The sequence below is a fragment of the Carcharodon carcharias genome, chromosome 12 (genome assembly GCF_017639515.1).
Source record: "Carcharodon carcharias isolate sCarCar2 chromosome 12, sCarCar2.pri, whole genome shotgun sequence".
Taxonomy (NCBI): domain Eukaryota; kingdom Metazoa; phylum Chordata; class Chondrichthyes; order Lamniformes; family Lamnidae; genus Carcharodon; species Carcharodon carcharias.
Genome location: NC_054478.1, coordinates 16,044,582 through 16,066,451, shown reverse-complemented (window position 1 = coordinate 16,066,451; position 21,870 = coordinate 16,044,582). Strand labels below are relative to the sequence as shown.

General features: G+C 54.9%; 1 protein-coding gene across 3 annotated transcripts in view; it reads right to left on the bottom strand.

Moving 5' to 3' along the window:
- The window catches only part of LOC121284848 (tensin), a 738,828-nt gene that overhangs the window by 21,853 nt on the left and 695,105 nt on the right, over positions 1–21,870 (bottom strand). For all 3 annotated transcript variants that reach the window (XM_041200650.1, XM_041200651.1, XM_041200652.1), the window contains one exon: positions 5,800–5,849. In XM_041200650.1, the coding sequence (XP_041056584.1) occupies positions 5,800–5,849 (50 nt within the window). The remainder of the gene's footprint in view (positions 1–5,799; positions 5,850–21,870) is intronic.

Genomic DNA, 21,870 nt, shown 5'->3' with positions numbered 1-21,870 from the left:
CTGGTGACTGCGGTGCCGGCTCCAGCAGCGGAACATGTTGGCGGCTGGCCAAGAGTTCAATGCGGGAGGGCGGGGCCAGAGTGCAGATGACAGAAAACCAAACGTGGTGATGCAAATTGTGAAAAGAGGCCCCAGAGAATAAACGTTAAAACAAAACTTAAAGTGAGGAGTTGCTGTGATGCCTAGGATACTGTATGTTTTAGTAACCACTCTATCAACCTGTCCTGCTACCTTCAATGACTTATACCCATATACACCCAGGTCCCTCTGCTCCTGCACCCCCTTTTGAATTGTACCCTTTGTTTTACATTGTCTCTTCACATTCTTCCTACCAAATTAATCACCTCACATTTCCTCGCATTGACCTTCATCTGCCTGTCTGTCCATTCCACTAACCTACGCCCTTTTGAAGTTCTACACTGTCCTCCTCACAGTTCTCAATGCTTCCAAGTTTTGTATCCACAAGTTTTGAAATTGTGCCCTGTACACCAAAGTCTAGGTCATTAATATAGATGAGGAAAAGCAAGGGTCCCAACACTGACCCCTGGAGAAGTCCACTTCAAACCTCGCCCCAGCCTGAAAAACATCCATTACCTACTATTCTCTGTTTCCTGTCACTCAGCTAATTTCGTACTCATGTTGCTACTGCCCCTTTTATTCCATGAGCTATAACTTTGCTCACAAATCAGTTGTGTGGCACTGTATCAAATGCCTTTTGGAAGTCCATATACACCACATCAACAGCATTACCCTCGTCAAAACACTCTGTTACCTCTTTAAAAAACTCCAACAAGTCAATTAAACATGGGCTTGAATTTTACCTTCGGCATGCGGGTGCAGGCCCGACACACCGGACCGCAATATGACGCGCAGTGACGTCGGGGGTGTGTCCCAACATCACGGCGCACTCGCGCGATCTTTCGTTCTGCGGGCATGCGCCAGAGTCGACTGCGCCTTCGCCAATTATTGAAAGGCTATATTAAGACCATTAAGGACCTAATTAACTTGAAATTTACGCTGCCCATCCAACCTAACAGTTGGTGGGCAGGCGAGAGGCCAAGCAGCCTTTGCGTTTTTTAGGAAACCTCATCCACGAGTGGGAGGTTTCCTGAAGTTACTACAAATTAAATAAAACATTTCTTTTGAAATTAAACACATGTCCCATCTCATGTGACACAGTCACATCAGGGGACACATTTCATGGATTTTTATTGTATTTATTAATTTTTTCAAAAAGTGCTTCAATTTACCTGGAGCAGCTCTGTCTGAAGCAGCACAAACTGCATGCCAGGCCCGCTCTCCCTCCTCTCACCCCCCCACCCCCACCCGCACAGATAGTGCTCAGCACCACTGCTCGCGATCCACGCAGGGCAGGCCTAATTTGCCTGCCCGCGTGAAATCGAGGAGCGGAGCCGATTGCAGGCAGCAGTCGGCTCTCCGACCGCCCCCGCCTGCTTCCACCAAGCCTGTCCGATGTGGGAAAAGTTCAGGCCACGATTTTGCCTTAACAAATCCATGCTGGTTTCCCTTAATTAACCTGCATTTATCCTTGTGACTATTAACCTTCTCCCGAATTATTATTTCTAGAAGTTTCCCCACCATTGAAGTTAAACTGACTGGCCTGCGGATGCTGAGTTTATCTTTACGTCCTTACTTGAACAAGGATGTGATGTTTGTAATTTGCCAGTCCTCTGGCACCACCCGAGCCCGAGGAAGACTGAGAAAGTATGGCCAGTGTCTCTGCATTTTCTACACTCAATTCTCTCACTATCCTTGGATGCATGTTATCTAGTCCTGCTACCTTAACAGCTTTAAGTACAGACAGCCTATCCAATACCTCCTCCTTATCAATTTTAAACCCATCTTGTTTCTGAATTTCCTCCTCTTTCACCATGGCCAGGGTAGCATCTTCTTCCTTTGTAAAGACAGATGCAAGTTATTTATTTAATACCTCAGCCATATCCCCTGCCTCCATGTGTAAATCCCCTCCTTGGTCAGCCCAACTCCTCATTTTACCACCTTTTTAATATTTATATGCCTATAGAAGTCTTTGGGATTCCCTCTTGTGTTGGCTACCAGTATCTTCGTACTCCCTTTTTGCTTCTCTTATTTGCTTTTTCACCTCCCCTCTGAACCTTCTATATTTAGCCTGGTTCACAGTTCTATTTTCTCCCTGACATCTGTCATAAGCACACTTTTTCTTCTTTATTTTAATTTCTCTTTTGTCATCCAGAAAGCTCTGTATTTGTTTGCCCTACCTTTCCTTTCGAGGGAACATACCTTGACTGTGCCCAGACCATCTCTTCTTTGAAGGTAGCTCATTGTTTAGCTATCCATTTTCAAGCCAACCTTTGGTTCCAATTTATTTAGCCCAGATCTGTTCTTGCCCCATTGAACTTGGCTTTCCCCCAGTTAATTTTTCTTACTCTGGATTGTTCTTTGTCTTTTTCCATAGTCAGCCTAAACCTTATGATACAATTGTCACTGTCCCCTAAATGTGGAACCCCTCTGGCCTATACAAGTCCCATCTCCCCACAACTGGTCCCAATTTCCCAGGAATCTAAAGTCCTCCCTCCTGCATCATCTCTCCAGCCACACATCAGTCTGCTATATCCTCCTATTTCTCTACTCACTTGGGCAGTATACCGGGAGTAATCCAGAGATCACTACCTTGGTCTTGCTTATTAATTTTCTTCCTAACTCCTTAAGATCTCTTTTCATGACCTCATCCCTCTTTCTACCTGTATCATTGGTGCTGATAGGAACCATGGCCACTGGTTGTTACCTTCTCCTCTTAGAATGTTCTGCAGCCATTCAGTGACATCCTTGACCCTGGCATCATCCGGGATTCACATCGGCGGTCACAAAAACATCTATTTGCTCCCCTAACTCTCAAACCCACGATCACTCTCGCTTTCCCAATCTTGTTCCTGCCCCTCTGTACAGCTGAGCCTGCCATAATACTATGGACGTAGCTCTGGCTACATCCCCCAGAGGAACCATCACTCTCATCAGTATTCAGAACTGAATACTGGTTGGAGAGTGAGATGCACTCAGGGACACCTGCACTACCTGTGTGGATTTTTTTTGACCTTGGAGTGATTCACTTCAGCCTGGTACTGTGCAGCGTGTGTCTGTTTCAGTGTCAGCCATTGTATCTCCTCGTCCCTCTCGACCTGTCTGCAGCCTCTGACACGGTTTGACCACAATATCCTCCTCCAACACATCTCCACTGTCGTCCAGTTGGGTGGGGCTGCTCTCACCTGCTTCCATTCTTACCAATCTGATCATAGTTAGAGAATCACCCGCAATGGTTTCTGTTCCCACACCATTACCTCTGGTGTGCCCGAGGGATCAATCCATGGCCCCTCCTATTTCTCATCTACTCGCTGCCTCTCGGTGACATCATCCTACAGCAGGGCATTAGTTTTTACATGTACACTGATGACACCCAGCTCTACCTCACTGCCACCTCTCTCGATTCCTCACTGTTGCTAAATTATCAGACTGCTTATCCAACATCCAGTACTGGGGAGTGGGAATTGCTTTAAATTAAATATTGGAAAGACTGAAGCCATTGTTTACAATCCCCTCTCCAAATTCTGTTTCCTAACTGCTGACCCCTTTCCTCTCCCTAACAACCGTCTGAGACTAAACCAGCCTGTTCACAACCTCAGTGTTGTATTTTACACTGAGATAAGCTACATGCTCATGCCATCACTAAGACTATTGTTACACTGCTTGACTGCACCCCTGCCTCAGCTCATCTGCTGCTGAATCCATCATGTTTTTGTCACATCTAGGCTCCTACATTCTACCTCGAGGTCATCCAAACCTCTGCTGCTGTGTCTTAACCAAGTCCTGTTCACCCAACACTCCTGTGCTCACTGACTCAATGTCTTTTGGTCAAGAAATACCTCAATTTTAAAATTCTCATCCTTGTTTTCAATTCCCTCCATGCCCTCACCCCTCCCTATCACTGTAATCTCCTCCAGCCCCACAGCCCTCCGAGATCTCTGCGCTCCTCTAATTCTGGCCTCTTGCTCTTCCCAATTTTAATTACTCCACCATTGGCAGCTGTTCTTTCAGCTGCCTGGGCCCCAAGCTCTGGAACTCCCTGAACCTCTTTGTCTCTCTACCTCTCTCTCCTCCTTTAAGATGCTCCTTAAAGTCTCCCTCTTTGACCAAGCATTTAGTCATCGGACCTAATACCTCCTTATATGGCTCAGTGTCAAATTTCGTCTGATAATCACTCCTGTGAAGCCCCTTTGGGAGGTTTCACTATGATTAAGCTGCTATGTAAATGCAAATTGTGTTTTTTATTGTACAAGGGAACAATTCACACAGATCTGTACATGTGAGGCCCTGCTATACCTGTACAACACAACAGGTAAAAGGGAACAATTCACTTTCACCTACACTGAGACACAGCTGTTCTCGACAGTACGGCTATGCTACGGGTAGTTGACACTCACTCTGGTAAATAAGTTATTTTTAGTTAAAGTTGAAACAAGTGACGGGTTTGAGTAGCTGGCACTCTGTTCCAATTGCTGAATTCTAAAGGATTTAATCACTTTCCATAGAATATCAACTTGTGGATTTTTTGATTCATTCCAGACTGACCACTTTACACTTCAGCAATGAAAATGATATCCCACAGGACTGGAAGAAAATGTTAAGGAGAACTGAAAAGAGTCAGTGCAATACACACACACAGACACACAAACACTCACACAGATGCACAGGCGCACACACACATACAGACACACACACACAGAGAGATGCACAGGCGCAGATGCACACATACAGACACACCCGCACACAGACAAACACACACACAGACGCACAGGCGCAGATGCACACACAGGCACACCCATACACAGAGTCACACAGGCACACATACACAGACACACACATGCATACACACACACACACACACACACACACACACACACACACACACACGCACACAGAGACATACACATGCACACGCAGGGACACAGACAGACACATACACAGAGACACATGCACAGGCACACCCACACACACAGACATACACAGAAACACACAGACAGAAACACACACATGCACAGGCACACACACACACACACACAGACACATAAGCACACACATGCAGGCACACACGCACAAACACACACAGATGCACACAAGCACACGGACAGACAGACACACAAAGGCGCACACACGCACACAGGCATGCACACAAACACACAGACACAGATAGGCACACACACACTACACACAGACAGACACATGCACAGGTACACACAGACACAGACACACATGTACTGAAACATGCACTCATGTTCACTAAGGGGCTGAATTTTCCAGTCCTGCACCAGGACTCCAACATTGGGATCTTATGCTGCTTCTGACCCCAATGGCAGTGGCATAGTGGTATTCCAGAGACCCAGGATAATGCTCTGGGGGCCTGGGTTCGAATCCCACCACGGCAGATGGTGAAATTTGAATCCAATAAAATTCTGGAATTAAAAGTTTAATGAAACCATTATCAATTGTTATAAAAACCCATCGGCCATCTTTACCCTGGTCTGGCCTAAATGACACAAATACCCACATAAATGTGGTTGAGTTTTAAATGCCCTCTGAACAAGGGCAATTAGAGATGGACAATAAATGCTGGCCTAGCCAGTGATGTCCCATGAACAAGTAAAAAAATCAAAGACACAAAGGAACACTCACTCACACAAATAGAGAGACATAGAGAGAGACAAACACAAGGTGATGCACAGAGGCAGCAGCAAACATGTTCCTTACCGGGAGGGTCTGTGCCGTGACGGAAGACTCTTGGTTGATTTGGTGGAGCCCTACATTAAGAAAAGAGAGAGAAATGAGGACCATATTCATCAAACGCCTCATTCCTGCCTCATTTGAGTGGATTTAAGGATCCCATCCATTCTGCAGTCTGTCTGGGATGCTGGGAGCCCATTAATAAGGGAAAAGGGAATTTAAAGAATTGGTTTCATCACAAAAGTTACACTTTGCTTGTTATTATTTGCTTGTTGCCATTCCTGTACTTTACTCCCTGTTGTCGCTCCCCTTTTATTATTCATTCACAGGATGTGGGCAGCCCTGGCAAGGCTGGTATTTTTTACCCATTCCTGGCTGCCCTGGTGGTGAGCCTTTTGGAACCGCTGGTGATGATTTGATACAACTGAGTGCTTTGCTCCACCACTTCAGATGGTCATGTTGGTGTGGGACTGAAGTTACATTTTGGCCATAAGGGTGCCTAAAGGGGAATCATTTTTTACAATAATTTGGACAGCTTCACCATCACTCACTGAGACCAGCTGGTTATTTCCAGCTAATGTGTTGTAAATTTAAGAGCAAACCTCAGATTGATGTGATGGGACTTGAACTCACCATCTCTGGATTATACCTCCAGAACAATCACTACCACATGAGCATACCCTTGATGTCAGACTGAGCACAGTGTCTTTCCTAATGGGAAAAAAACCATCTTCACTCCCTGTTTTTGCAGAAGAACTGAAACGTCACTAGAAGGAGGCCAGGCTGCGGCCTCCCAACAGGACTCCTCACACCATGTGCTCCTCCCTGCACTCGACCCTGCGAGGCTTCATAGAGTCACACCAAATGCAGCAGAAAGGTGTGAAGCCCAACCCTCAACATACTCACTGCGGCCTGTCCCTTACCTTCTGTATTATAGGGTCTTTACAGTCAGGATATCTCCAAACACAAGCTAACTAATGGATGCACAGTTATATCAAGCAAGCTACTGATGCTTCGCTTCTCCTCAGCCTGAAATTTCGCCAACACTCAGACGAGCAACCAGCAGTACTGGGACGCTGCACAGACAGGATTGGATTCCCTGGAGTTCAGCTGATCATCATACCCAACATACTACCTCACTCCAAGCTGTCAACAGCAGAGGACTGCACTCTCTCAATGCAGGGCTCCTGAGGGAATTTGTCCTCATTCACCCTCTTGTTCCTTTTACCAATTATTTTAAATCTTGTGATTTCTGCTCAGTGACCTACATGACAGAGGAAATAGAACCTCCTTATTTGCTCTACCAAAACCCCTCACAATTTTAAATCCCTCTTTTAAATCTCCCCTTAATCTTCTCTGCTCTAAGGGGAACTTTCCCAGCTTCTCCAGTCTCTCCAGGTTACTCATGTCCCTCACACTGGATATCATCTCGGATCAGGGAATCACCCAGATATCAATCTCCTCTGATATCCTCCTCAAGTCTGATGCCCAGTATTGGGCATGACACCCCAATGACTTGTAAAGGGTTAACATGATTTCTTTCTTTTCGTATTCAATGCTCCTATTTAAAGCCAAGAATCCCATTTCACTTGCCTACATTACAACAGTGACTACATTTCAAAAGTACATTATTGTCTGTGAAGCACTCTGGGACATTCTGAGGCCATGACAGGTGTTTTATAAAATGCAAACCTGTTTTTTTCCTTTCAACTGCCTGTAACCTTTGAGGGTTTGTGGGTATGAACTCCCCAGGTCTCTCTGCTCTTGCACCCTCTCAAAACCAAACCATTTAGATTATACTGCCTCTCCAAAAGTGCATCACTTCACACCTGTTGCATTAAACTGCATCTGCCACGCGCCTGCCCACTTCACCAGCGTGTCTCTGTTTTACTGAAATCTGTGACTATCCTGCTCGCTATTTGATACATTACAAAGTTTTATATCATCTACAACTTCACAACTGGCCCCCTATCCCTAAAATCAGGTCACTTACATCTAACAAGGAAAGCAACGAAACTAAAACCGACTGCAGAGGACTCCGTCCCTCCAGTCAGAAAAAAAATCTGTTCACTACTATTCCCTCGCTGGAATTTTCCGGCCCCATTGGTATTGGGCGTCATGGCGGGCTGGGGGTTGTGGGGGGGTGGGGAACAATATGGCGCAAAGGCCAAAAATCAGTTTTACGTCATTGTGAAACCAGTTTGCAATCCTCTGCTTCACCCGTCAATGGCAGGTCGCATTTCCTGGCTGTCCAATTTCAGCAACGTCATTTTAATACATTTCCATCTAATTATAAGCCCTGCTCACTGGAATCATCACCCCACATCAAATTTACCACGCACTTTGGCGTAACTTCAGAATGGTGTGCTTCACGACTGTGTTTAAATGGCGTGCACCTGGAGAGCTGAACTTCGAGGGGAACTCAGAGGTAAGTGCACACAATTTTGCTCACAAGCATCACCCATAGGACATCAAGGAAGAGGTGCTGCGCATTTGGGGATGGGCACTGGCAATTCGCTTTTTCCCAGCTGGTTTGCAGTGTGGTGCCAGGGTAGGGGCTCCAGTGCAGGTCAGGCCAGGGAGGGGCGGGGCGAGAGAGGCAAGGCAGCACAGACTGAAGTAAGCACTCAAGCACATTCCGGGGTGTGGGGGGGGTGGCGGAGAGATGGGTGGAGGGCAAGGAAGCACAGGCTGAAGGAAATACTCAAGCACATGTCGGGGGCGGGGGGGGGGGCGGGGTGTGGGGGTTGGGGCAAGATAGGGTGATGGAAGCAGTGAGGACAGTCCTAACATCCTCACCTTGCATCTGTGAACGTTTAACTCCTGTATGGCTGAGAGCAGCGCACATACCCTCAGTGCTCATGCTCATGTCATGGAGATGCAGTGGAGACCTACTAGTCACTAGATTCCAGAAGGATGATGACAACATGCAATGAGGGCACTCCATAGATCTTCACACAGCCTCTTTGAATATCTGACTCCTGTCTGGCTGAGAGCAGCTCACTTGCGCTCTGTGATCAGGGTCATATCATGTCGATGCAGCCATGAAACTTTAAAATCACCTGATCTTTGCCAGCCTTCAGCACCTGAGCGCTTCAGGAGCACAGTGTCCCCGGTCACAGATGTTGAAGAGATGGGGGCCAGCCCCACCTCAAAGGTGCTGAGAGCACACGGAGAGAATGATGGAACTCTGTGGCACCTGCCCACAACATTCGGGCAGCAAGGTGCAGACATCAGTAATGTGCCCAGTGAGTGTGAAGCTGGACCATCACTTTGGTCTGAAGGTTACATGCTGCACAGGGAAGAGGCCCTGGACTGAGACAATTGCCTTTATCTTGTGCAGGAACCAAGGTTTCACATCTGAACGACATGAACACTGCTCATCAGAACAAGGAGACATTCTTGGGAGTTTATTGACAATAGTGAACATTACTTACAAGTGATTAACATTTGTGCCCATGCAGTGAAACTGCATCTTCTAAACTTTCCTAACCCTACCGCTATGTCTTGGTGCTCCCTGGACATCCACAGCAGAGGTGGAGGCAGCCTGCTGACTGCGACGCCCTGTCTGTGATGACTTTGGCGGGCATCATCTGGAGGGCCCTGGCCTGCTTTCGGGGTCCTGCTGTGTGGCAGTGGCACCCTCCTCGGCCTGTGGAGCTGGAGCTGCTTGGATCACAGGAAGAGGGGATTTGGATGGGATGTACACTCCCGGAGTCACCTGGATGGATGGGCCCAGAGCGTGCACCTGCTGACCCTCCTCCCTATGGGTGCCCAAGGGCCCCTGGCTGACCGCTTAAGGAGAAGGGGTATCTGGAGTGAGATCGAACTGCCCGCACCCCTCTCGTGCATACACTGTTGGAGGCCAAATATGGCATCAGCGATGGAGTTCAGCCCGCGCAGCAGTGCAGGAGTGACATCCTGGACCTAGGTCTCCCTGGCAGCTGCCAGCCTACCAACGTTGACCTTGGTGCATTGGCATGCCGGCACAATCACCTCAGACTGAAGGCAGATGGACTCCTCCACCATCCCTTGTGACCCGCGAGGCCATTCTAGAATGAGGTGTGTGTCTCTGTGCCAGTGGAGGGTGTGGGTGAGCGCTGTGACGGGTCTTCAATTAGGGTGTCATCAGATTCCTCTTCTAAGGTGTCTTCAGGGCTTGAGTTGAGGAACTGGCTTGTGGACGCCCTCAGCTGTTTCCCAGATGTGCCTGCGAAAGCAAGGGGAGCTAATTCATGCGTGGCAGTGACCTGTGAAACAGGACACATCACTCACAGCATGGTTGTTTGATGGATGTTGCACTGCTGGATCCTCACTTGGTAGAACAGCACCAACCTCACCGTCAGCACAGGACTGGTCCAGATCCTCGCCAGCCAGCTGGATGGCTCTGTTTTCAATGTCTCTGAGGACCTTGATGTCAGGCATTCCTCCACCTCTCCATTTTGTTGCATGCCAGTTGGTCTTGCATGAATACAGATTGAGAGAGTGACAGGACGCCTGCCAGGCTAATGAGAAGGATGCCTAGCACTTTTGGGTAGTGAGTAGAGCAACGGACAGGGTGAGGATACCATCCACAGGACAGATGAAGGTCTGTGTGAGAGAGTGAATGGTGATGTCCTTGAACTGGCAGTGAGTGAGATCTCTGCGGATGTGTGATGGGTTTGTGAGTGTGAGAGTGGAGAGTGATGAGAAGAGTGAGCTAAACTGGCAGAACAGAGAACATTCATCCTCTTGCAGCACTGGGCAAGGAAGGATGTAAATGCATTGGAAGCAGCTCAGAGAAGGTTTACCAGGCTAATACCTGGAATGGGTGGGTTGTCTTATGAGTAAATGTTGGACAGACTAGGCTTGTATCTGCTGCAGTTTAGAAGAGTAAGAGATTGAAACATAAGATCCTGAGGGACCTTGACAGGGTGAATGTGGACAGGATGTTTCCTCTTGTGGGAGAATCTAGAACTAGGGGTCACTGTTTAAAAATGAGGGGTCACCCATTTAAAACAGAGATGAGGGGAAATGTTTTCACTCAGAGTCTCAACTCTTTGGAAGGAGGTGGAAGCAGAGTGTTTGAGTATTTTTAAAGGTAGAGGTGGATAGATTCTTAGTAAGCAAGGGAGTGGTAGGTTATTGGAGGTAGGCAGGATTCAGTTTTGAGTTTGCTATGAGATCAGCATTGATTTTATTGGATGGTGGAGCAGGCTCAAGGGTCTGAATGGCCAACTCCTGCTCCTTTATTGTATGCTTATATTTTTCCAACCCTCTCCCCCACCTACCCCCCACCCATCCCCCCAAACCGCACTGTGTGCAAATCTGGGACAATTCCACCCTCTGTCTCCTGCCCCTCAGCTAATTCCATACTCCAGGTACAAACATTCCTTTGATATACCACAGGATTTTATCATCCCAGTAAGTCTGTTATGTGGCACCTTCACCAAATGCCTTTTAAAAGTGCATATATCAAACATTTATTGCAGACTTCACCAACAATCCCCGTTACGTCATCAAAACGCTCATTTGGAGAGCCGATGCAGGCACAATGAGCCAAATGGCCTCCTTCTGTGCCATTAAAATTCTGTGATTCTGTGAGCTCAGTCAGGTTAGTCTGACACAATTTGCTTTTAACAAATCCATGTTGTCATTTATTAATCCATGCTTTTCCACGTGAGAATTACCCTCTATTATTTTTCCACTCCTGATGTCAGAATAAAAATGGCACAAATTGTTTGCCTGAATTTAATAACTGCATTAGGTTAGCCCAGTGTGGATTGCAAGTGGGCACAGAAGTGGGGAAGGAGGGGAACTGTGTGGGCAGAGGAGCTCCGGTGGGAGCTGTCACATGACCGTGTTGACAATTGAGCTATTCAACCTTGGGCTGCATCACAGCCATGCCTGGTGTCTACACACTTGCCCCTTCTGGCTGGAAATCCTGGATAATGATACAGGGGCAGAAACCCTGGATGATATGCCCCCTCCCAATCCCCTAAACTAGAGACACTGGAGGGTTGGCTGAGCGAAATCTGGAAAAGCAAGGTGCTAAAAAACAAAACGCACTTGTTGGTTTCCAGTTATTGGGAACTTCTTTGAACAATCTAGGGCTGGAATTTTGTGCCCCTGCCCCTCCCACATCCAGGAGCGGGTAGGCAGTTGGAGGAAGGCTGTAAAATTGGGTGACGTGCTAGGCCATAGAAAGACCTCCTCTTACAGCCACAGCTGGCATTTTACCAGAGGCAGAGGGGTTATGCCTACCCCACATGATGAGGCAGCCAGGTAAACACTGGCAGCCTGACAGTGGAGCAGTCTCCTGTTCGAGCATCCTGTACCCAATGCCAACAGTGACCACCCTCCCACCAGCCACCCGATTGTGGCCCCCCTAATCCCCTCACCTGGGCCTGCCTGACTTGTTCCGGCAAAACCACCCCACTTAGCTCCATGTCCAGCCTCCAGTTATAATTCTGGTGGGGTTTGGCTAGAATCCCAGCAGATGCCACCACTCCCCTAGCCTTGTTGTGACTTAGGAGCTGCTGGCCAGCTGATTGGCTAGCAGCTCCTATCAGAGGCAGGACTTCCTCCCAGATGAGGGCGGAAGCCACAACCTGAGCCAATTAACAGGACGACAGCCTGAAAATTAGGATGGGGCATCCTGGCTGTGCAGAGGCAGACTCGCCCCAGCTTTTCAGCTGGGGTGTAGGTTCACCACCTCTAAAAAAAATTTCAGTTTATTTCTTTATTCATTCCTAAGGTCCAGGTGTCGCTGCTAAGTCAAGAATTCATTGCCCATCCCTAATTGCCCTTGAGAAAGTGGTGGTGAGCTGCCTTCTTGAGCCGCTGCAGTCCACGTGGTGTAGGTACACCCACAGTGCTGTTAGGGAGGGAGTTCCAGGATTGTGACCCAGCGACAGTGCAGGAACGGTGATATATTTCCAAGTCAGGATGGTGAGTGACTTGGAGGGGAACTTCCAGCCTGTGGTGCTTCCAGAAAGCATCTGGACTCTTGAATCGGTTATCCTTTGCTCCACACAAGGGTGGGGGTAATGAGAGCAAGAGGACATTTCCCTAACAGGCCTCTTGCTTAGGGAGATCTCTTAGATTCCTCAAAGGGCAGTGGATAGCGAGTTTTCCCTCACAGCTAATGGGGTAAGCACAAGAACACTGGTCACATGATAAACCTCAGCCAATCCCCTCCCCCTCCCAATCATACACCCCCCCCAGGCACCACCCTACTCCCCCTTACCCACCCCCCAGCCAGTCTGCTGCAATTATCCAATTCAGCAGAAGGATTTTCTCCAGAAACTGCCACGGTTCCAGTCAGAGAGGGAAAATATAAGAGCTTCCTCCCAGCTACAGACTCAAGCAGCAACCGCGCATATAAGGATGTGTCAAATAAAATCTTCAGCAATCTCATATTCTAACAGCCGTCGGCAACCCTCAGTCTGAACAGCCAAACTTTTAAACTCATTTACAGCACAGACAGAATAAACTCACACATTAAGATTTCCAAGATGTTTGGCTCAAGCTCTTTTTCTCTCTCCAGGTTTCCCTGTCCCTCTCTTTATTCCTACAGCTCTCTCTCACTCTCTTCATCTACCTCTCATTTGAGCTACATACGCTTCAACTCGCTCTCTCATCCTCCCTGTTCTTCCCTCTGTCCTTCCTTCACTCTCTTTCCCTCCATCATTCCCCCTCTCTCTTTATCGCCTTCTTACATCTTCTTTCTCTTTCTCCACTGCTCTCATGCTCTCCTTTCTTTCTTTCTCTCTCTCTCTCTCTCTCACTCTCTCTCCTCCTTTCCTTCCCTCTCCCATCCCCTCCCTTACACTTGGTACCTGTGAAAGGCTCCTCCAACTCCACCTCCAAGACATTGTTCTCTCTGCGATCTTATCTCAAAGCCCACAGCCAACGAGAAGGGAACAGCCAGCCTGCAGCCAGGGACCGAGGTTCCTTAATTTTGTTTATATTTTAGATCCAGTCACTTGTGATCGATCATGTTAAACAAGACATGTAGTTTTCTTGAACAACGTTGACAGATATTGTTCTCTGTGCTTCACGACATTGAACAGTTTTTGCTCTCTTGTTTCCCATTCCTTCCTTCCTTCCCTTGTGGTTAACAACGAGACCACAACATCAACACTCCCTGTGCTTGTTTTTTGCTGCACTTTCCTCCTCCCTAATAATACCCACCCCCTCCATACTGACAACCAGGGTCATGTGTATATCAGCTGATAGCACTAACTAGTGCCTAATGCCATTATGCTTCAGAGTGAAGCACCTCAAAAATGTCTTATCAAGGCACAGGAAACGAGACCTTAACTCTTTCACGGCAGACTCAACACTACAGCTCTCGCCCACATTGAGAAGAGAGAAAGGTAAGTCAGAGAACACTGATAAACGGACACGAAGCTCGGGTTCTGACAGAAGAGAAAGCTGACAGGGAGGAGTCCCGCAGTTTGGGGCCTGAGTGAGGGAGACGATTCCTAAAGTTTAAAGGGGGAAGTTAGGGAGGGGAGGAGTCCCAAAATTTGAGGAGTGGGGGGAGGGGGGAGGGAAGTGAGGGGAGGGGGGGTGAAGAGGTGAGGGGAGGGGAGGGGAGGGGGGGAAGAAGTGAGGGGAGGGGAGGGAAGAAGTGAGGGGAGGGGAGGGGAGGGGGGGGAAGAGGGGAGGGGAGGGGAGGGGAGGGGGGGAAGAAGTGAGGGGAGGGGAGGGGAGGGGGGGGAAGAGGGGAGGGGAGGGGGGGGAAGAAGTGAGGGGAGGGGGGAAGAAGTGAGGGGAGGGGAGGGGGGGGGAAGAAGTGAGGGGAGGGGAGGGGGGGAAGAAGTGAGGGGAGGGGAGGGGGGGGAAGAAGTGAGGGGAGGGGAGGGGGGGAAGAAGTGAGGGGAGGGGAGGGGGGGGAAGAAGTGAGGGGGGGGGAAGTGAGGGGAGGGGGGAAGTGAGGGGAGGGGGGGAAGAGGGGAGGGGAGGGGGGGGAAGAAAGTGAGGGGAGGGGAGGGGGGAAGAAGTGAGGGGAGGGGGGAAGAAGTGAGGGGAGGGGGGAAGAAGTGAGGGGAGGGGGGAAGAAGTGAGGGGAGGGGAGGGGGGGAAGAAGTGAGGGGAGGGGAGGGGGGGAAGAAGTGAGGGGAGGGGAGGGGGGGAAGAAGTGAGGGGAGGGGAGGGGGGAAGAAGTGAGGGGAGGGGGGGGAAGAAGTGAGGGGAGGGGAGGGGGGGAAGAAGTGAGGGGAGGGGGGGAAGAAGTGAGGGGAGGGGGGGGAAGAAGTGAGGGGAGGGGGGGAAGAAGTGAGGGGAGGGGAGGGGGGGAAGAAGTGAGGGGAGGGGAGGGGGGAAGAAGTGAGGGGAGGGGAGGGGGGGAAGAAGTGAGGGGAGGGGAGGGGGGGAAGAAGTGAGGGGAGGGGGGAGGGGGGGAAGAAGTGAGGGGAGGGGAGGAAGAAGTGAGGGGAGGGGGGAAGAAGTGAGGGGAGGGGAGGGGGGGGAAGAAGTGAGGGGAGGGGAGGGGGGGGGGAAGAAGTGAGGGGAGGGGGGGAAGAAGTGAGGGGAGGGGAGGGGGGGAAGAAGTGAGGGGAGGGGAGGAAGAAGTGAGGGGAGGGGAGGGGGGGAAGTGAGGGGAGGGGAGGGGGGGAAGAAGTGAGGGGAGGGGAGGAAGAAGTGAGGGGAGGGGGGGAAGAAGTGAGGGGAGGGGAGGGGGGGAAGAAGTGAGGGGAGGGGAGGAAGAAGTGAGGGGAGGGGGGGAAGAAGTGAGGGGAGGGGAGGGGGGGGAAGAAGTGAGGGGAGGGGAGGGGGGAAGAAGTGAGGGGAGGGGAGGGGGGAAGAAGTGAGGGGAGGGGGGGAAAGAAGTGAGGGGAGGGGAGGGGGGGAAGAAGTGAGGGGAGGGGAGGGGGGGAAGAAGTGAGGGGAGGGGAGGGGGGGAAGAAGTGAGGGGAGGGGAGGGGGGGAAGAAGTGAGGGGAGGGGAGGGGGGGAAGAAGTGAGGGGAGGGGAGGGGGGAAGAAGTGAGGGGAGGGGAGGGGGGAAGAAGTGAGGGGAGGGGAGGGGAGGGGGGGAAGAAGTGAGGGGAGGGGAGGGGGGGAAGAAGTGAGGGAGGGGAGGGGGGGAAGAAGTGAGGGGAGGGGAGGGGGGAAGAAGTGAGGGGAGGGGAGGGGGGAAGAAGTGAGGGGAGGGGAGGGGAGGGGGGGAAGAAGTGAGGGGAGGGGAGGGGGGAAGTGAGGGGAGGGGAGGGGGGGAAGAAGTGAGGGGAGGGGGGGGAAGAAGTGAGGGGAGGGGGGGAAGAAGTGAGGGGAGGGGAGGGGAGGGGGGAAGAAGTGAGGGGAGGGGAGGGGGAAGAAGTGAGGGGAGGGGAGGGGGGAAGAAGTGAGGGGAGGGGAGGGGGGAAGAAGTGAGGGGAGGGGAGGGGGGAAGAAGTGAGGGGAGGGGAGGGGGGAAGAAGTGAGGGGAGGGGAGGGAAGAAGTGAGGGGAGGGGAGGGGGGGAAGAAGTGAGGGGAGGGGGGGGGAAGAAGTGAGGGGAGGGGGGGAAGAAGTGAGGGGAGGGGGGGGAAGAAGTGAGGGGAGGGGAGGGGGGGAAGAAGTGAGGGGAGGGGAGGGGGGAAGAAGTGAGGGGAGGGGAGGGGGGAGAAGAAGTGAGGGGAGGGGAGGGGGGGGAAGTGAGGGGAGGGGAGGGGGGGGAAGTGAGGGGAGGGGAGGGGGGAAGAAGTGAGGGGAGGGGAGGGGGGGGAAGTGAGGGGAGGGGAGGGGGGGGAAGTGAGGGGAGGGGAGGGGGGAAGAAGTGAGGGAGGGGAAGGGGGAAGAAGTGAGGGGAGGGGGGGAAGAAGTGAGGGGAGGGGGGGGAAGAAGTGAGGGGAGGGGAGGGGGGAAGTGAGGGGAGGGGAGGGGGGAAGAAGTGAGGGGAGGGGAAGGGGGAAGAAGTGAGGGGAGGGGAAGGGGGAGAAGTGAGGGGAGGGGAGGGGGGGAAGAAGTGAGGGGAGGGGAAGGGGGAAGAAGTGAGGGGAGGGGAGGGGAGGGGGGAAGAAGTGAGGGGAGGGGAGGGGGGGAAGAAGTGAGGGGAGGGGAAGGGGGAAGTGAGGGGAGGGGAGGGAGGGGGGAAGTGAGGGGAGGGGAGGGGGGAAGAAGTGAGGGGAGGGGAAGGGGGAAGAAGTGAGGGGAGGGGAAGGGGGAAGAAGTGAGGGGAGGGGAAGGGGGAAGAAGTGAGGGGAGGGAGGGGAGGGGGGAAGAAGTGAGGGGAGGGGAGGGGGGAAGAAGTGAGGGGAGGGGAAGGGGGAAGAAGTGAGGGGAGGGGAGGGGGGAAGAAGTGAGGTGAGGGGGGGAAGAGTGAGGGGAGGGGGGGGAAGAAGTGAGGGGAGGGGGGAAGAAGTGAGGGGAGGGGAGGGGGGGAAGAAGTGAGGGGAGGGGAAGGGGGAAGAAGTGAGGGGAGGGGAGGGGGGGAAGAAGTGAGGGGAGGGGAGGGGGGAAGAAGTGAGGGGAGGGGAGGGGGGGAAGAAGTGAGGGGAGGGGAGGGGGGAAGAAGTGAGGGGAGGGGGGGAAGAAGTGAGGGGAGGGGAGGGGGGGAAGAAGTGAGGGGAGGGGAGGGGGGGAAGAAGTGAGGGGAGGGGAGGGGGGAAGAAGTGAGGGGAGGGGAGGGGAGGGGGGGAAGAAGTGAGGGGAGGGGAGGGGGGGAAGAAGTGAGGGGAGGGGAGGGGGAAGTGAGGGGAGGGGAGGGGGGGGAAGAAGTGAGGGGAGGGGGGGGGAATAAGTGAGGGGAGGGGGGGAAGAAGTGAGGGGAGGGGAGGGGGGGAAGAAGTGAGGGGAGGGGAGGGGGGGGAAGAAGTGAGGGGAGGGGAGGGGGGAAGAAGTGAGGGGAGGGGAGGGGGGGAAGAAGTGAGGGGAGGGGAGGGGGAAGAAGTGAGGGGAGGGGAGGGGGGAAGAAGTGAGGGGAGGGGAGGAAGAAGTGAGGGGAGGGGAGGGAAGAAGTGAGGGGAGGGGAGGGGGGGAAGAAGTGAGGGGAGGGGAGGGGGGGAAGAAGTGAGGGAGGGGAGGAAGAAGTGAGGGGAGGGGAGGGAAGAAGTGAGGGGAGGGGAGGGGGGGAAGAAGTGAGGGGAGGGGAGGGGGGGAAGAAGTGAGGGGAGGGGAGGAAGAAGTGAGGGGAGGGGGGAAGAAGTGAGGGGAGGGGGGGGAAGAAGTGAGGGGAGGGGAGGGGGGGAAGAAGTGAGGGGAGGGGAGGGGGGGAAGAAGTGAGGGGAGGGGGGGGGGGAAGAAGTGAGGGGAGGGGGGGGAAGAAGTGAGGGGAGGGGAGGGGGGGGAAGAAGTGAGGGGAGGGGAGGGGGGGGAAGAAGTGAGGGGAGGGGAGGGGGGGGAAGAAGTGAGGGGAGGGGAGGGGGGGAAGAAGTGAGGGGAGGGGAGGGGGGGGAAGAAGTGAGGGGAGGGGAGGGGGGGGAAGAAGTGAGGGGAGGGGAGGGGGGGGAAGAAGTGAGGGGAGGGGGGAAGTGAGGGGAGGGGAGGGGGAGAAGAAGTGAGGGGAGGGGGAGAAGAAGTGAGGGGAGGGGGGGAAGAAGTGAGGGGAGGGGGGGAAGAAGTGAGGGGAGGGGGGAAGAAGTGAGGGGAGGGGAGGGGGGAAGAAGTGAGGGGAGGGGGGGGAAGAAGTGAGGGGAGGGGAGGGGGGAAGAAGTGAGGGGAGGGGAGGGGAAGAAGTGAGGGGAGGGGAGGGGGGAAGAAGTGAGGGGAGGGGGGGAAGAAGTGAGGGGAGGGGAGGGGAAGAAGTGAGGGAGGGGAGGGGGGAAGAAGTGAGGGGAGGGGAGGGGGGAAGAAGTGAGGGGAGGGGGGGAAGAAGTGAGGGGAGGGGGGGGAAGAAGTGAGGGGAGGGGAGGGGGGAAGAAGTGAGGGGAGGGGGGGAAGAAGTGAGGGGAGGGGGGGAAGAAGTGAGGGGAGGGGGGGAAGAAGTGAGGGGAGGGGGGGAAGAAGTGAGGGGAGGGGAGGGGGGAAGAAGTGAGGGGAGGGGGGGGGGAAGAAGTGAGGGGAGGGGAGGGGGGGAAGAAGTGAGGGGAGGGGGGGGAAGAAGTGAGGGGAGGGGAGGGGGGGAAGAAGTGAGGGGAGGGGGAGAAGAAGTGAGGGGAGGGGGGGAAGAAGTGAGGGGAGGGGAGGGGGGGAAGAAGTGAGGGGAGGGGAGGGGGGGGAAGAAGTGAGGGGAGGGGAGGGGGGAAGTGAGGGGAGGGGGGGGAAGAAGTGAGGGGAGGGGAGGAAGAAATGAGGGGAGGGGGGGGAAGAAGAGAGGGGAGGGGAGGGGGGGAGAAGTGAGGGGAGGGGAGGGGAAGAAGTGAGGGGAGGGGAGGGGGGAAAGAAGTGACGGGGAGGGGGGGGAAGAAGTGAGGGGAGGGGAGGGGGGAAGAAGGAGGGGAGGGGAGGGGGGGAAGAAGTGAGGGGAGGGGAGGGGGGAAGAAGTGAGGGGAGGGGGGCAAGAAGTGAGGGGAGGGGGGAAGAAGTGAGGGGAGGGGAGGGGAAGAAGTGAGGGGAGGGGAGGGGAAGAAGTGAGGGGAGGGGAGGGGGAAAGAAGTGAGGGGAGGGGGGGAAGAAGTGAGGGGAGGGGGGAAGAAGTGAGGGGAGGGGAGGGGAAGAAGTGAGGGGAGGGGGGGGGGGGAAGAAGGAGGGGAGGGGAGGGGAGGGGGGGAAGAAGTGAGGGGAGGGGAGGGGGGGGAAGAAGTGAGGGGAGGGGAGGGGGGGAAGAAGTGAGGGGAGGGGGGGAAGAAATGAGGGGGAGGGGGGAAGAAATGAGGGGAGGGGAGGGGGGGAAGATGGGAGGGGAGGGGGGGAAGAAGTGAGGGGAGGGGAGGGGGGGAAGAAGTGAGAGGAGGGGAGGGGGGAAGAAGTGAGGGGAGGGGAGGGGGGGAAGATGGGAGGGGAGGGGGGAAGAAGTGAGGGGAGGGGAGGGGGGGAAGAAGTGAGAGGAGGGGAGGGGGAGAAGTGAGGGGAGGGGGAGGGGGGGAAGAAGTGAGAGGAGGGGAGGGGGGAGGAGTGAGGGGAGGGGAGGGGGGAAGAAGTGAGGGGAGGGGAGGGGGAAGAAAGTGAGGGGAGGGGAGGGGGAAGAAGTGAGGGGAGGGGGGGAAGAAGTGAGGGGAGGGGAGGGGGGGAAGATGGGAGGGGAGGGGGGAAGAAGTGAGGGGAGGGGAGGGGGGGAAGAAGTGAGGGGAGGGGAGTGGGGAAGAAGTGAGGGGAGGGGGGAAGAAGTGAGGGGAGGGGGGAAGAAGTGAGGGGAGGGGAGGGGGGGGAAGAAGTGAGGGGAGGGGAGGGGGGAAAGAAGTGAGGGGAGGGGAGGGGGAAAAAAGTGAGGGGAGGGGAGGGGGGAAGAAGTGAGGGGAGGGGAGGGGGGGGAAGAAGTGAGGGGAGGGGAGGGGGGGAAGAAGTGAGGGGAGGGGGAGGGGGGGAAGAAGTGAGGGGAGGGGAGGGGGGAAGAGGGGAGGGGAGGGGGGGAAGAAGTGAGGGGAGGGGGGGGAAGAAGTGAGGGGAGGGGAGGGGGGGGGGAAGAAGTGAGGGGAGGGGAGGGGGGGGAAGAAGTGAGGGGAGGGGGGGGAAGAAGTGAGGGGGGGGGAGGGGGGGGGGAAGAAGTGAGGGGAGGGGGAGGGGGGGGGGGAAGAAGTGAGGGGAGGGGAGGGGGGGAAGAAGTGAGGGGAGGGGGAGGGGGGGGAAGAAGTGAGGGGAGGGGAGGGGGGGGGGGAAGAAGTGAGGGGAGGGGGGGGGAAGAAGTGAGGGGAGGGAGGGGGGAAGAAGTGAGGGGAGGGGAGGGGGGGAAGAAGTGAGGGGAGGGGGGGGAAGAAGTGAGGGGAGGGGAGGGGAAGAAGTGAGGGAGGGGAGAGGAGGGGAGGGGGGGAGGGAAAGAAGTGAGGGGAGGGGAGGGGAGGGGAGGGGGGAAGAAGTGAGGGGAGGGGAGGGGGGGGAAGAGAGTGAGGGGAGGGGAGGGGGGGAAGAAGTGAGGGGAGGGGAGGGGGGGACGAAGTGAGGGGAGGGGAGGGGGGGGAAGAAGTGGGGGAGGGGGGGGAAGAAGTGTGGGGAGGGGAGGGGAAGAAGTGAGGGGAGGGGAGAGGAGGGGAGGGGGGGAAGAAGTGAGGGAGGGGAGGGGGGGGAAGAAGTGAGGGGAGGGGGGGGAAGAAGTGGAGGGGGAGGGGAGGGGGGGAAGAAGTGAGGGGAGGGGAGGGGGGAAAGAAGTGAGGGGAGGGGAGGGGGGAGAAAGAAGTGAGGGGAGGGGAGGGGGGGAAGAAGTGAGGGGAGGGGAGGGGGGGAAGAAAGTGAGGGGGAGGGGAGGGGAGAAGAAGTGAGGGGAGGCGGAGGGGAGGGGGGAAAGAAGTGGGGAAGAAGTGAGGGGGAGTAGGGCAGGGACGAAGTGAGGGGAGGTGGGAAGAATTGTGGGGAGGGGGGGAAGAAGTGAGGGATGGGGAGGGGGGGAAGAAGTGAGGGGAGGGGAGGGGGGGGAAGAAGTGAGGGTGAGGGGAAGGGGGGGGAAGAGTCGAGGGAGGGGAGGGGGGGAGAAGTGAGGGGAGGGGGAGGGGGGGAAGAAAGTGAGGGGGGGGAGGGGGGGGAAGAGTGAGGGATGGGGGAGGGGGGGAAGAAGTGAGGGAGGAGGGAGGGAAGTGAGGGGAGGGGAGGGGGGAATGAAGTGAGGGGAGGGGAGGGGGGGGAAGAAGTGAGGGGAGGGGGGGAAGAAGTGAGGGGAGGGGAGGGAAGAAGTGAGGGGAGGGGGGGGAAGAAGTGAGGGGAGGGGGGGGAAGCGAAGTGAGGGGGGGGGGAAGAAGTGAGGGAGGGGAGGGGGGGGAAGAAGTGAGGTGAGGGGGGGGGGGAAGAAGTGAGGGGGGAGGGGGGGGAGAGTGAGGGGGGGGGAAGAAAGTGAGGGGAGGGAGGGGGGAGAAGTGAGGTGAGGGGAAGGGGGAAGAAGTGAGGGGAGGGGAGGGGGGGAAGAAGTGAGGTGAGGGGAGGGGGGGAGAATTGAGGGGAGGGGAAGATGTGAGTGGGAGGGGGGAAAGAAGTGAGGGGGGGGGAGGGGGGGAAGAAGTGAGGTGAGGGGAGGGGGGGAAGAAGTGAGGGGAGGGGGGGAAGAAGTGCGGGGAGGGGGGGAAGGAAGTGAGGGCAGGGGGGGGGAAGAAGTGAGGGGAGGGGAGGGGG